Raw genomic sequence first — 15,497 nt, forward strand, 5'->3', positions numbered from 1 at the left:
AAAAAACACAGAAAACAGTACTCACTTGGCACTTACCCAAGCTTACTTAGCGAGTTAATTTATTTAAGTTGTGCCGCCTTCTGACGCACCTGTCACACACTCGTGTGCAGCTTATTTTAGATTTCTGATTCTGATATTAGTAGACCCTACTGAGACAATCATCTTTTGATTTCTTAGAGCATGTTCAAGACTTCTATGTATCCTTAACAAAGGCATTAACCCTCTCTTTGTTGAACATCGATAACGCTGTACCTGCCGACCCGGAGGATCTACAGTGAATTAGGCTGGACGACAGGAGCTGTAACACTACTGACACTGACTCTTTTACACTTTCAGCTTCTTGTATCAGGCTAACTTTCCCCAAAGAGACTCAAGACAACTTTCTGAAGCTATCAATTTAAACTCACCTATGAGGTTATCCCTCTACAGCATGACAGTTTAATCTATCCATGCAATATCAATAGGTGTGTTGAGCTTAAAAAATCGATCGCTTCAGGTAGCAGACAGTGAAGGCATTTCAACCTCTGTCTGATGGAACACCTAGCCTCACAGTGTATTGTGATGTATGTCATGTGTGGTCAGTTAAAGCCAGTACTGTATGCGGTAATAGGATTTTTCTCATTTTTGTTTTTAAATATTTTAATGCATTAGTTTTCCTTATGTAAAGCAATTTTAATTTCGTCCGTAGTTGGAATGGCATACAAATAAACTGGCTGTGCCTTTGTCTTGCAGGGAAAGCTGATACAAACACAAAAGAGTGGCTTCTTCCCCAGTTCATGTGTAAAACCTTGTTTGGACCCAAAGGTAAGGAACTCATATACATGTATAGTAGGTATGTGGGATTTCTAAGTGCCTTCCTTTTTCTCTTTACTGTACACTTTAACTACCTGTGTGGGACATACATATACACGATCTACTTTTGCTCCATGGTGTTGTTCTGTTTATAAGTTATTTCATGTGCAGTGTCTGCTATTTGATACAGCCCTTCCAGTCATTATCCAGCCGGCAGTCCTCAAGGGAATCAGACTACTATGGATATCCTTGGTAAGACCATTCACTTCTGAAGATTGTGGATTTATGATTATTTTCACCCTGAGGCCACTATCCTTTAATGACTTCAGATGTATTGATGTTAAAACTATTATACTGTTAACTTCGTGCACAAGTTTAGTTTTAAAGCAAACTGACCCCAAACATGACCACAATCAGAAGATTAATTACTACATGGTTGTTTGATGTCAGCGATTTGTAAAGCCTTCACCATGTCATTGGATTATATAAGTTGTGTTTGGAGGTGACAACATTTGTTCTCTGCTCCTGTTCAGGTTTGCAGGGAACATGGAGCGCCAGCAGGCAGATAACCTTTTAAAATCCCACAGCAGTGGGACCTACCTTATCAGAGAGAGGACAGCTGAGGCGGAGAGGTTCGCCATCAGCATCAAGTGAGTGTTTCACATCTAACAGGAGAGGGAAAATCTCAGGGGAAGGGTTTTATCCACATCTCATGGGAAATACACATTCTCACAGGATGTCCCAGTCAGCTTTTTCCCCAGCATCTTTTCGCTGCGGCTAATTACCGCTCGGTAATTACTTTTTTTTCCTTTTTATCCTGTTTTTTTTGTGTGTATTTCCTCTGAGGGAATGCATCACAAAGCGATATGTATGAGCTCATACTGGAACTGTCATACAGTGATGTACTGGGAGAAATGCTTTTGCACATTTGTCTTCAAGTCTTTAGGACAGTTGCAAAAGGGCTGCAGGGACCAGCCTTTAGAAAAATAAAGAAAAAAGTCCCACAGCACAGTTGACTTTTTTTGACTTTGAAAATTACTTTACTTTATTTTAGTCCTTCAGGTATACAGCACAATACTTCATGTTGACAGCAGCTGAACACATTACACCAAAGGCACATGAGAGAGAAAGCACAACGATAAGAAACAGTAACATACAAAATGTTTTTAGATGAAGTATTGAGGAGAATTTAATGATTAACAAACATATGTTTGGTTTTACAGATTCAATGATGAAGTGAAACACATCAAAGTCATTGAAAAAGACAGCTGGATTCACATCACTGAGGCCAAGAAGTTTGAGAGTCTTTTGGTAAGTCATATGTGTAACTACCAACACAAAATACCCACAATACCTTGATGTCATCGTGGAAAAAAAAGAAATCAGATGGTCACTTTTTTTTTTTAACCTCTCTGTACTGTTTATTATTAACAGGAGCTGGTGGAGTACTATCAAGCCCATTCATTGAAAGAAAGCTTCAAGTTGTTAGATACCACATTGCGATACCCCTACAAGTCAAGAGAACGCTCTCTAACACGGGCCAGTACACGCTCACCAGGTAAGCCTTCCCAATGTTTACTATTCCAGCTCTTAGCCCGAGCCACAGACAAAGAGGAAGACTGCAATGACTTTTAGTCTGGTGTCAAATATCAGCCAAAACTAACAAACAGCCTGACCATAGTAAATAGTCGCCCTAACACTACATTAAAGCTGCAAGCATCACAATCTGCTAGTCACTCATAAAATGCCCTGCAGTTATGAGCCACCAGGTGAAGTCAGCTGATAAATGAAGATTATGATGAGAGAAAAGTTGACGGACATTTCATCAGGTATCAACATGGAGTCCAATTACTGTGCTTCTTTGTTACCTCGCTGATGCAATAGTTCTGCTGGGCCAGTGGAAAATGAAGAACACATAACATTAAAGGGGCCCTGTGGCGTTTTCTTGGAAACAAAAAAACATTCAGTGTTACCGTGTTGAGGTCTAACAAACATGTCAAATGCATTTTCCTCCATGTAAAACATTTGCAAAGCCGAATTCAAGTATTTTAAATCCAGCATTGTTAACATCCATGTTTACTAGCGTACAGTCTTCTTTCTTCTGCGTCTTTACTGGCACATTGCAGCATAATTTGGCGTGTTACCACCATCTGTTGATAAGTGAAATAGTGTGACGCCATTGGCAGGTCTGTGTATCACGTCACACCCTCCCCTACGGTCATGAGCTTTGGGTATTGCCCACAAAAATAAGATCACAGATAGAAGTGGAATATCATTTGCAGGGTGGTTGAGCTCACCCCAAGCTCAGACATCTGGAAGGAACTTTGATCTGATGACTCCTGGACACATCCCTGTGGATGTATTCCAGGCACATCCAGCTGGAAGAAGACCACTGAGCAGACCCAGAACACACATCCAACACCTCAGATTACCCCAGAAAGAGCTGGAGGACATGCCTAGGGAGCTTTGGCTTTTCTCTCTTTTTTTCCACTTTTTCTTTATTGATGTTTTGCACTCACAGGTAGTACATTACAACTTCTGTTTAACAATCCCCCCCTCCTACCCACAACAAAGTTTCTCTCTCAACATCTGCCACACTACAAGAGCCAAAAAACAAGAAAAAGCAAATTATATGACAGTATCACATGTACAGAACAATGGCATCTCCAGCAAAGCCATGATATCCATAAATAAAAATATGTATATTATATAAGTAATGCACCTTTACTGTCACCCTCCAAGACATGCCTCACTCCTTTCCCCTTCTGGGGTTCACCACTTATTTTCATATGGGCTTTATTAGTTAGCCTGCTGCCATTGTGAGCCGAACCCTGATAAGCGGTGGAAGATGAATGAATGGATGCATGTTTGGCCCAGCGACTAATAGCACATTGTAAAGCTTATATATCCGCCTGCGTCGATGAATGATTATGTAAGAACAAATTTGACTCTGAAGAGACATTATAATGTGCAGGTCCATCTAACAAATGTAATCTCTTGTGATCTTGGCTTTGGATGTAGCAAGGAAGGGTAGAATAAATGAGACAGAGTATCTCCTACTCCCTACTCTTTGTCTTCACTGGTGTTCTAGTCCTTCTCAGGCCAGTGACTCTCCTGACTCATACAGTACAGCGAGGAATGGAGGAAGCCCTTAGGGGAACATGGCAGAAAAAGAGACAAGCAGTGTGAAATAGATAAAGAGAGAAAGACAGAAGTTTGACCAGCTGTCTGCATTGGCAGTCCTCTCTGTCCATCAGACTGCATCAATACTGGCTCTGCCTTTGCACTGGCTTCTGTCCTACATTGGTCTGCCTTTGTTTGATCTGCAGGAAGAACTGGCCACTACAGCGAGATTGTTCCCCTCTGGTGTCGGCTGCATTTGGAAATGAATGGAGACAATTGAGTCTTTGCTGATGATGATGTGCTCTCGCTCTCGCTCACTCTATGTTTTCAAGCACACATTGTTTTTATTTTATTGTTGCAGGCACTATGCACTAGGGCTGGGACCATATGCTTTTGTCCCGATTCGATTATTTCGAGGATTCACGTGAATCATTGGTAAAAATATGAATAAAAAATATTGATTCTAGGGAAAATAATCAATTTTAAAAATCTTTCGCAAAACAAAATCACAATACACATGATTTTTTATCTTTTTTCTCACCCCTACTTTGCAGTTTATTGTAGTGGGCATGGAAACTGGTGGTGGGATTAGGATGCCTCTTTAAAGGGGCTGGTAAAAACCATGCCCAATCATATCATTCCCTTTAAAAGCTATGCTCGCTGCACCAATTATGTACTGACAGTTTGGTAATGAAGTACAGATAAATCTTGTCTGGTGTGCCGCAATGCTGTAAAATACATTTAAAAAAAAGTAGAAATTAAAATGTGTTCTAGTGGATTGGTTTTGCTTATTTTCCTGAAATGATTATAAGGGTTACATTCAGTCTGACTGTATCTACATGGGACAATAAAGTCACTACTGCCAAACTTGGAATTAAACTCTCTAAGCCTTTACAGAATGCACCCTAAACCGACAATTCTCATAATGATCCTGTTTGCAATCCACAAATGATGATTAAAGATGATGAAAACAGAACCCTATCTTTAAGAGACAACGTGCTCCTTTTTTGAACTCTGCTTCAATGGCTCCAGCTCTGCATTTCCAGCTTCATTTCCTCCTCCTCCTCTTTCTCAGCAGCTACCTGCGCCTCCTACAACTTCTCCTTCCTCAGTCCGCAGGGCCTCAACTTCTCTTCTCAGAGCTCAGCTCCCTTTTGGTCAGGTACTCTTTCTTTTCTCCTTTCTTTTCTTGCTCCTGTTGTCTTCCTGCACCTCATCAACTGCAATTTCATAATAAGCCTCTGTGCTCTCGACCTCAGTACTTCTTCTCTGTGGTGCTCTTTTCATATGATTAACAAGAACATTTCAGTTTTTTCTGGGATGACACTCCCTCATTAAATCACTAAAAGGAAAACCAATTTCCTCATTGTGTGACTCCATTGTGTCATGCTGAACACTGACAATGAACTGACCATTTTCCTCATGATCATTCTTCACAACTAATTGTTACCACTATGTCTTGTATGGCCTTTCACCCTTATCAAGTTCTTACAATGTGAATAGTATGAGCTTTATGAGCTTTAATTGTCTCCACTTTTACAGTGTTCACTCCACGGGTGGTGAGTACAGCAGTGGCCCGCTATAACTTTGCAGCACGGGACATGAGAGAGCTGTCACTGCGAGAAGGAGACATCGTCAAAATCTACAGCAAGATCGGTGGAGACCAGGGCTGGTGGAAAGGAGAGGCCAACGGACGAGTGAGTGAACCATTAAAGTCTGTTCATTTATGGATGGTAAAAGTGATCGGGATAATAATGGTCCCAGAGTGAAAAGCCCATGAAAAATAGAACATTTTGGGTGCTGTAATCTGTATAGATAAGTACCATCCCCATAAACAGATCCTGCTGCTAGCATGTGCATAAGGCAAAACCAAGTATTTACGCACTCTGCCTCAAATGTACAGCACTAATTTGGCATTTGTGGGCCCCAGAGTGACTGAATTTAACAATTAAACCATTGATAATAAAAGCACTCCTAAAGCAGGTGGTTGAAAGAGCAAAGTAAAAGCCTGGCTGCTGGGAAATGTGCCAGTTTAATAGGCTGGCAGTTAAGCTGAATGTGATGTCAGCTTTTTATTCATGGGATGTTCACCATTAGGTTGTAAATTTGACAGTGTTAATGTGTTACTGTGTGGATCCAGAGTGAGTGTTAACCGTTGTACTGTTGCACAGCTAAGCTGGGCTGTCCTCTGTTGTGCAGTCTGGTGTTGAGGTACTCTAGCTTTCTAATTTTGATTTTATTATAGCATGTCAGAATCTGGCTCCATCAAGGACCTTAATGAAAATGGGTTTTTAAATTGATGGTGTTGTTTTTGTCAGTGTGACACCGTGTCTTATCAATTGTCAGATAAAACCATCTAGGTACCTACTTTGTGTATATAATCATATTGATTGCACATGATTCATTGGTGAAATATAACATTGACTAACAAAGCGCATACCTGGGGCAAAGAGATGTAAGTCAGTTAGATCTGGATCAGGAAATATGCATATGTCAGTGTAAGTGCAATTAATGCAACAATGCATTGCAAGTGAAATGTTATCAGATTAACCAGACCACTTCTGAAGGTGGTCTGGCTCGCATTTGTATTGGATCTCAGTCAGGCGTAAATGCACTCGGTACTGTTAGGACGCGTTATTAGAAAACATTCCCCCAGCCAGTTCAAAAGTCGCTCAACCACAGAGAAAAAAGATACATAGGAGCCCATACAACAGCAGTCCTTACCATGACTTAGACAGACAGACAGCCAACTATCTACCTCATTTAAATAGTTAGATCCAATATCAACGGTGACAGACTCAAGATTAGGAAAATGCTTATTAATGTCAGGAATAAATGCCAGATGTCATTATTCAGATAACGTATCCAGATACACATCGCACCACACACAGTATAGAGGTCTCAGTATTTGTATCATTATTGTTTTGGTTACTTGAGCATTTAGCTCACTGGTGACAGAACTGGTAATAACATTTTTTACAGACTGGATTTGTCAAATTTGTCAAAACTTTGGAACCACCTAACTCATGATTCCAGAGTTGTCTCTGTAAGGCTGTGTACTGTATAAGGAAGAAAAAAAACAAGCAGTGATCAAAACAACATGAATGCATTATTTGTATTAGCCGCATGGATCCGAGTACATTATACCACTTTTACAATGACTACTTGTCAGTGATAAAAATATAATTCTTTAAATACATATTGTGCTGGCATTATCACTCATTAGTTCACATACTGTTCCAAGAAATAGGAAAAGGTGTTGCCTAGCAACAGCTGGAGTAGTATTTGAAGTAGCCTTCAAGTATTTTTTTAGAACAGGGATGAGACCGTTACATCTGAGCTGAGCAGTTAGCTAAAAAAAATGAACATCCTTGAGCCAGTTAAAGCTAAATGTTGTAAATGTACAGCTAAGTTGGATGTAATAAGGTGTCGGAAGGAACTCAATTAGCATCTCTTGTTTACATTTAAACACTATAATTACTCTTTTATGTTTCAGATTGGATGGTTTCCCTCAACGTATGTGGATGAAGAAGGAGTGCAGTAAGTCTTGGATGTTTGCTGGCCTGGCTCCTTTTAAATCAGGAACCATCTTCTACTGTTCTCAGAGAAAAATTACTCACTCCTCCAGGAAAATCACAAAAAAATTTTTGCTGGATACTCCTCTTTCAACGAGTGCTTCTACCCTGTTTCTTTATCCTCAATTATGCATCAGCTTTGCTTCTGTTTGTACATTTTTTTATGTGCAGGATGTCCTGTTTAATTTCTGTACAGGAAAGAAGAAAAAACTGTCTTGTTGTCTGTCAGCCTCTGTGTGTTCTGCAGAGGCTTTATTGAACTGAGGACACAGCAGAAACTGACTGTGGATAGCTTTACTTTGAAAAAGGCTCCCCTTTGTTGCAGGTCTATGCGAGGTGAAATAATTGTACAGTATAGATAATTTATTTAATAGAGATTATTATCATTACTAATGATTATTGTGGGGAAGTTGATTTTAGCAGCAGCAGCACGGAATCAGACGAGAAAAACTAAAATAAGAAAGAAACAAACAAAAAAAAGACAGGTGCTCTGTTTTAATGTTGAGAGATTTTGCCTTAGTTGTCATGGTGATGCCTTGTGGGCTGACGCCAGTGGAGGGAATCAACTTTGTTGACTGGTTTTACTTCTCCATGTATGCATGTGCCCATGTGCGGCCCACACAAACACACACACAGACCAATGTACAGTACGGTGCCTTTGAAGAATGGTCGTTGCTTACTGAACCTCAACATCAGCCAGTAAAGAACATCGCCATCCCCAAAAGACAGTTCGTTCCACATCCAGAGGACTTCACTCACAGAGGGGAGAGGCACTTATACTAAATACTGGGGAATGGCTCGCCTTCTGAGCCCTGGAAAACAAGATGGTGAAGCATTTAACTTATCCGAACTGGTGACTAGATGGACTCACAGAGACAGTCGGAGGTTTTTTTTTTAGCCAACAACAATCACATACACTGTTCACAACAGTCTTGGCATCGCAAGTCAATAGGTGCAATCAGCTGGATGCAAAAGGGAAACATCAAGACATTCCACTGGACAACCACTATACACTTTTAAATGTGTTTATTGTTTGAGGTTTTTTTTGTTGCACAGAATCAAGATTATTTTTTAAGTTTTGAGAAGTGGACCATTTATTATTTGAAGCCAAATTCAGCCATGTTTTAATGTCTGCATGGAGTTTGTTCGATTGTTATGATTTTTGTACTTTGCCTTATTTTTACAGATGATCAGGTGACGGGATTTTTTTTTCCCCCTTAATGTTATTCATTTTTCATGTGTGAAATTTGGTGCTGTGCAGACTGGTGAAATTAAACAGTGTCAAAAGATTTTTAATCTGAAGGAAAATGTACGTGCTAATTAACATAAATCCATAGAAGGATCCTTTCTTAATGATTTTGTGATGTTCTAGGGGTGCAGTGCTCAGTGTTTCCATTTAATTCCAGTATAAATGTCGTAATGCAAAAAAATACAGATATACAGCTATTTAGACCACAGTGTGTTGGCAACATTTTTCATCAGTTTTCTATTGAAAGCATACTGTAGATGTACCAGACGACTTTCCCATTCTAGATTTACAGATATTCAGATGTTTATTGACCCTGTCAGCTCAGTTTTCTTTAAAAGGTTTGTCCAAATTTGGTTTACATTTAATTTGATATACAGTATATTGACTAACTCTGTTTATATGGCCTTGCCTTTAACCTTCATACTTTTCGCCTACACATTTTGCTAATTAGTTTTAATGTATGGTGAAGAGAGATGATGATAAATGCTTGCAGTTTGAAAGTTTAAAAATGTTACAGTACACATTTTTTTTTATAAAATGTTTTCATACTACAACATAATATAAAAGACAATTTGAACTAACTCACAAAGCAGTCCCACAGCCCACTGAGAAGTAAAGGGCAAACACTGAGCACGTCAGCTCTGGCTGGTTCACAAAGACTGCAGAGCAGAAGATGCTGATATGTTTAGTTTCTAAACTTTTGACTGTCTATGATGTGTGTTATTGCATAGGCTGACCGCCCCGAAAAACACAAAGTCCTACCACTGTGTGAGGGGGACACACAGGAGGCCTCCATGTTGTCTAGAATAAGGGTGGGGGATCTAGTCGCTGTTTATGTAATGGACAAAATCCCATTGCATGTGGCTATTGATATTTCAACTCCTGTCAATACGTCCTCAAAAAAAATAAGTACTTAATCGTGTACATTTTTTTTGAATGGTTGAGTTTTCCAAATAAGGTCTATCATGAAATAAATAATTCTCTTTGGTTTAAATTTGAGACTGAATCATTTTCTTGCAGATTTATTTTGTATTGCGCTTTGAATAATCCATTGCAACCTGGAGTGTAATCACAATACAGTGTATCCCCCAGTATAGAAGAAGTCATAGTATAGTATGTCATAAAAATGTCCTGCACCTTTTCTGATCAGGATTTTCCTGCAAAAAGCTTTAGGGATATTTTTCAGTTGTCATCAACTGAATATCTTGGTGTTTGGACTGTTGGTGGGACAAAACAAGACATTAAAAGATGTCACCTTGGGCTCAAACTGTGCTGCACATTTTTCACTGTTTACTGATGTTGTATATACTCGACGATTAATTACTTAAAAAAACATTATTGATAGATTCATCAGCAATTAATATAGTCCTTAGTTGCATCTGTAATTCAGTCTCCTCGAGATGACTGCTGAGGCTGACACATCTACCGGAAACAATAAGAAGGCATTGACAGCATTAATCTGATAGTAACAGCTCAGCCTGCCTTGATTGTCATGGTAACAGAAACCACAGTCTGTAATCTGCCAGCAGCTTTCTATCATGGTAAATGTGATCAGTTTCACAGCAATGCAGTTCCGGGAAGTAATCTACAGTTTACAGAGTGTTAATATTATCTTTAATGTACAGATTTAACAAAGGCAAATGCAGTGATGAAGAGACATGAAATAACCACAAAGAGACTTAAAATGTAAATACAGAGATGTAAAACTGCCACGAAGTCATAGTATAGTATGTCCAAAAAAGTGATAGTATAGTATGTCCAAAAAAGTCTTGGTTTAGTACTTCGAAAAGGTCATAAAAGTCATACTATAGTATGCCGAAAAAACTCACAAAAAGGTCATAGTATAGTATGTCGAAAAAAAGTCCTACAATATTAAAAAAGAACTGAAGAGATTGGAGAGCTTCATGGAACTAGTGTTGGTGAACAAAAGACGGTGTTCTTTGGTAGGGAGCATGAACAAATCCAATAGACATCAACGAAGAACCCAAGGTACTCGTGGTTAAGAAAAAAATATTTTAAAATGCCTTTAATTCATCTGACACATTCTCAATAGAATCAGATTTAAAAACAACTTTTTCATGTTTCAACATCCACCCTTCTTCATGAAGTTTCAGGCACAGGAATGGGGTGAAACAATTTAAACACCAAGCGGGAGCACATAGTCATGTGCAGGCATTCAGCAATCAAGGTCAGCCCCTCTATAGTCTATATCCATGACGGTCCACTTCCAGGATTGCTCCATTGCAGACGGAAATTCTCGCCAGTCCCTCCTCCGCAGCACTTTGGAGGTAGGTCTGGCAATGAGAGACTAACCCCTCTACAACAGTGTTCAGATATTCAGTCTATCACAAAAAATAATAAATGCGGTCAGCAGGGGGCATCGTCCCCAAAGGTCAACAGGGGGCAGGGTGACATCTCAAGACAAAAAAGAAAAGACATGTCATGTCATAACCACAACCTAAAATTACAAACCTGAAGTATTAACATACATAACAGAAAAAAACAGCTTACAAGAAGTGACTAAAATCTAAATCATCAGCCCATCGTATGCAGGCTTATATATGGGTAAATGGGAGAGAGACTTTGGCTGCATCTCATAACCCTTATTTGATAGCTCCTCGACTCCTCGGTCCTCGGCTGAACCGGAAGTTGTTCTGTCCCTCCTTGTTGAAGGATGTCTCAAAGCCCTTATTTCTACCCCAAGAACCGAGCATCGAGGAGGGATCATCGAGGAGCTATAGGCGAGGATACCCGAGAGCTGCCACCCCGGAAGCCGTGCAGCTGAAGGAGTTGAACCACCTGACAAACCAAAAAAGAAATTATATATATATATATATATATATATATATATATATATATATATATATATATATATAGAATATGATAAATACTTCCTGGATTTGGAAATATATAAGGATAAAGATGTTTTTTACACTCCACCATCTAGGAAACCTACCTCCCATAACACTATACAGCAAATAGCTGTCATCCAAAGCATCCTAAAGAAAACTTACCTTACTGTCAATTTTAAAGACTGAGGAGAATTTGTGATGAAATTGGTGATTTTGATCTTAAAGCTGAAGAAATGTAAAGGCAGTTTATTCCAAAGAGGTTATGAGAAGACAGTGGTTCAAAAGGCTAAAGATAAAGCGAGGGGCCTACAACGACATACCCTTCTACAAAAGGGGATATCCAGACAGGAAAAGGAGAGAATGTTTTTCTTACAAAATTTAGCACAGAGGCCAATCACATAAAAATATTATCAGAAAAAATTGGAACATACTACAATGTGATCCCTCAACACACAACATCTTCTCAGAGCCTCCTATTTTTTGTTTTAAACGTCCACCTACTCTGAGTGATAAACTTGTACATAGCTTCCTACCTGCAGACCCTTAAAACTACCTGGCTACCTCCAAAACCTTGTGGTAGTTTTCAGTGTGGTTATTGTAATCACTGCTCTAATGTGTTAAAATGCAAACGTTTTCAGGATACCCATGGAGATAAAAAAAAATATCAAATAAGACACTATAAATAATAAGACTATTAATACGATTTGCCATTTACAAACTGGAATGCCCTCAGTGCAATGGTTTTATATCGGTGGAACTAAACGCAGACTACAAGACAGACTGTCGAACATAGGTATGCTATTATGACTCAAAATGGGGACTATCCGATGGCTAGACATTTTAAAGAAAAGCATAACAGCAAACCATCTATCATGAAAGATATAGGCACAGACCATATCCCAGGAACAATACATGGAGGTGACAGGATCAAACAGTTCTACCAACGTGAAAACCTATAGATTTTCAGGATTTTCAAGCTAAGAGCTACACATTTCCCTGAACTAAATGACGATTTAGATTTTAGTCACTTCTCGTGAGCTTTATTTTCTGTTTTTTATGTTGTCATGAACCAACTCAAATTCAAGACAAAAGAAGGTAAACCACACAGAAATGAGGTTTAAATTAAAGCTACTTTATTTAACCCATAACAAATCACATTTTCAACATATTATACTATGCCATTTCCCACATGCTATACTATGAATCTTTTATCACTTTTTTCAACGTTTTATACCTTGCCTTTTTTCACATGCTATACTATGAGTTTTTTATAAAAACATTTCAACATACTGTACTATGCCTTTTTCGACATGCTATACTATGACTTTTTTATCACTTTTTTCAACATATTATACTATGCCTTTTCCCACATGCTATAATATGACTTTTTTTATCACTTTTTTCAACATACTATACTGTGACTCTTTCATCACTTTTGTCGACATAGTATACTATGACTTTTTTTATCAATTTGTTCGACATACTATACAATGACTTTTTTATCACTTTTTCTACATGCTATACTATACTTTGACTTTTTTCTACTTTTTTCGACATACTATACAATGCCTCTTTCACATGCTATACTATGACTATTTTATCACTTTTTTCGACATATTATGCCTTTTCCGACATGCTATACTAAGACTCTTTTATCCCTTTTTTCGACATACTATACTATGACTCTTTTATCAGTTTTTTGCACATACTGTACTATGACTTTTTAATCACTTTTTCACCATATTATACTATGACTTTTTTATCACTTTTTTTGACATACTGTACTGTACTGACTAATCACTTTTTCTATATGCTATACTATAGCTTGACTTTTTTCTACTTTTTTCAACATACTATAAAATCTTTTTAAAATTTTATCTCTTTTTTCAATATTTTATACTATGCCTTTTTCGACATGCTATACTATGACTTTTTTATCACTTTTTTCTGCATACTATACTATGACTCTTTCATCAGTTTTTTGCACATACTAAACTATGACTTTTTAATACTTTTTTTCGACATACTATATTATGCCTTTTCCTACATGCTATACTATGACTCTTTTATCACTTTTTTTCGACATACTATACTATGAATTTCTTATAAATTTTTTCAACATACTATACTATGACATTTTTAGCACTTTTTCTACATGCTATACTATACTTTTAGGTTTTTCTAGTTTTTTCGACATACTATACTATGACTCTATTATCACTTTTTCAACATACTATACTATGACTTTTTTATCTCTTTTTTCAACATGCTATGCTATAGTTTCACTTTATTCTACTTTTTTAGACATGCTATACTATGACTATTTTATCACTTTTTTCAACATTTTATACTATGTCTTTTTCCACATGCTATACTATGACTTTTTAATCACTTTTTTTCAACAAACTATATTATGCCTTTTCCGACATGCTATACTATGACTCTTTCATCCCTTTTTTTGACATACTATACTATAACTTTTTAATCACTTTTTTCAACATACTATACTATAACTTTTTAATCACTTTTTTCAACATACTATACTATGACTTTTTTAATCACTTTTTTCGACATACTATACTATGACTCTTTCATCCCTTTTTTTGACATACTATACTATGACTTTTTATCACTTTTTTCAACATACTATACTATGCCTTTTTCGACATGCTATACTATGACTTTTTTATCACTTTTTTTCAACATACTATACTATGCCTTTTCCCACATGCTATTCTATGAATCTTTTATGACTTTTTTCAACATACTATACTATGAATCTTTTCTCACTTTTTTCGACATACTATACTATGACTTTTTATCACTTTTTTCAACATTTTATACTATGCCTTTTTCGACATGCTATACTATGACTTTTTTATCACTTTTTCAACGCACTATACTATGACTCCTTTATCACTTTTTTTTGACATACTATACTATGACTCTTTTATCACTTTTTCGACATACTATACTATGACTCTTTTATCACTTTTTTCGACAGACTATACTATGACTCTTATCAATTTCTTTGACATACTATAATATGACTCTTTTATCACTTTTTCGACATACTATACTATGACTTTTTAATCACTTTTTGACATACTATACTATGCCTCATTCGACATGCTATACTATGACTTTTTTATCACTTTTTTCAACATTTTATAGTATGCCTTTTTCAACATGCTATTCTATGAACATTTTTATCACTTTTTCAACGCACTATACTATGACTCCTTTATCACTTTTTTTTGACATACTATACCATGCCTTTTCATCACAGCATGTCGAAAAAAGTGACAAAAAAGTCATGGTCTAGCATTTCGGAAAAAGCGGAAAAAAGTCATAGTATAGCATGTCGAAAAAGGCATAGCATAATATGTCAAAAAAAGTGATAGTTATAGTATAGTATGTCGAAGAAAGTGATAAAAAGTCATAGTATAGTTTATTGTAAAGTCATAGTTTAGTATGTCAAAAAAAAGTCATTAAAGTCATAGTATAGTATCTCACAAAATGTCAAAAAAAGGCTATTTTTTACCTTTACCAACTTAGTCATTGTATCAACATTATTGGTAATTATTTATTAAATCTCTCATTGTGTTACTTTTTGGTGAAACCCTACGTTATCGCGCAGTATCGACATAGATGTATTTGGTCGAAAATATTGTGATATTTGATTTTCTCCATATCGCCCAGCTCTAGGTCCTTGCCACCTTGTCTGGTTCCAACACTTTCTCCTGAAGTCCTTTATCACCACTCAGTCCCCTGGTTGGAGGTTGCCTGGCCTCTCCTCAGGAAGGGCTGCTTTCACTTGTGTGTGGATTGCATTAAGTTGCACAATATCTGAACATTTTATCAGTACATTCCTCTGGGCCAGGGAGCTGTCTTTTAGCTGGTCCA

At 37.3% G+C, this 15,497-nt stretch overlaps 1 protein-coding gene across 5 annotated transcripts in view; it reads left to right on the forward strand.

Annotated features, from left to right (window-relative positions):
• Positions 1-9,733, forward strand: part of vav2 (vav 2 guanine nucleotide exchange factor) — a 226,292-nt gene extending 216,559 nt beyond the window's left edge. For 4 of the 5 annotated variants that reach the window (XM_078270775.1, XM_078270774.1, XM_078270773.1 and 1 more), the window contains 7 exons: positions 733-804; positions 983-1,044; positions 1,326-1,442; positions 2,016-2,103; positions 2,227-2,350; positions 5,458-5,612; positions 7,412-9,733. In XM_078270775.1, coding sequence (XP_078126901.1) covers positions 733-804; positions 983-1,044; positions 1,326-1,442; positions 2,016-2,103; positions 2,227-2,350; positions 5,458-5,612; positions 7,412-7,459 — 666 coding nt within the window. In that variant the 3' untranslated portion in view covers positions 7,460-9,733. Of the gene's footprint in view, positions 1-732; positions 805-982; positions 1,045-1,325; positions 1,443-2,015; positions 2,104-2,226; positions 2,351-4,990; positions 5,078-5,457; positions 5,613-7,411 lie in introns of all 5 variants that reach the window. The other variant, XM_078270776.1, reaches the window with a different exon arrangement.
• The last annotated feature ends 5,764 nt before the right edge of the window (positions 9,734-15,497 follow it).

This window comes from Sander vitreus, chromosome 16, assembly GCF_031162955.1.
Source record: "Sander vitreus isolate 19-12246 chromosome 16, sanVit1, whole genome shotgun sequence".
In the NCBI taxonomy this organism is placed as follows: domain Eukaryota; kingdom Metazoa; phylum Chordata; class Actinopteri; order Perciformes; family Percidae; genus Sander; species Sander vitreus.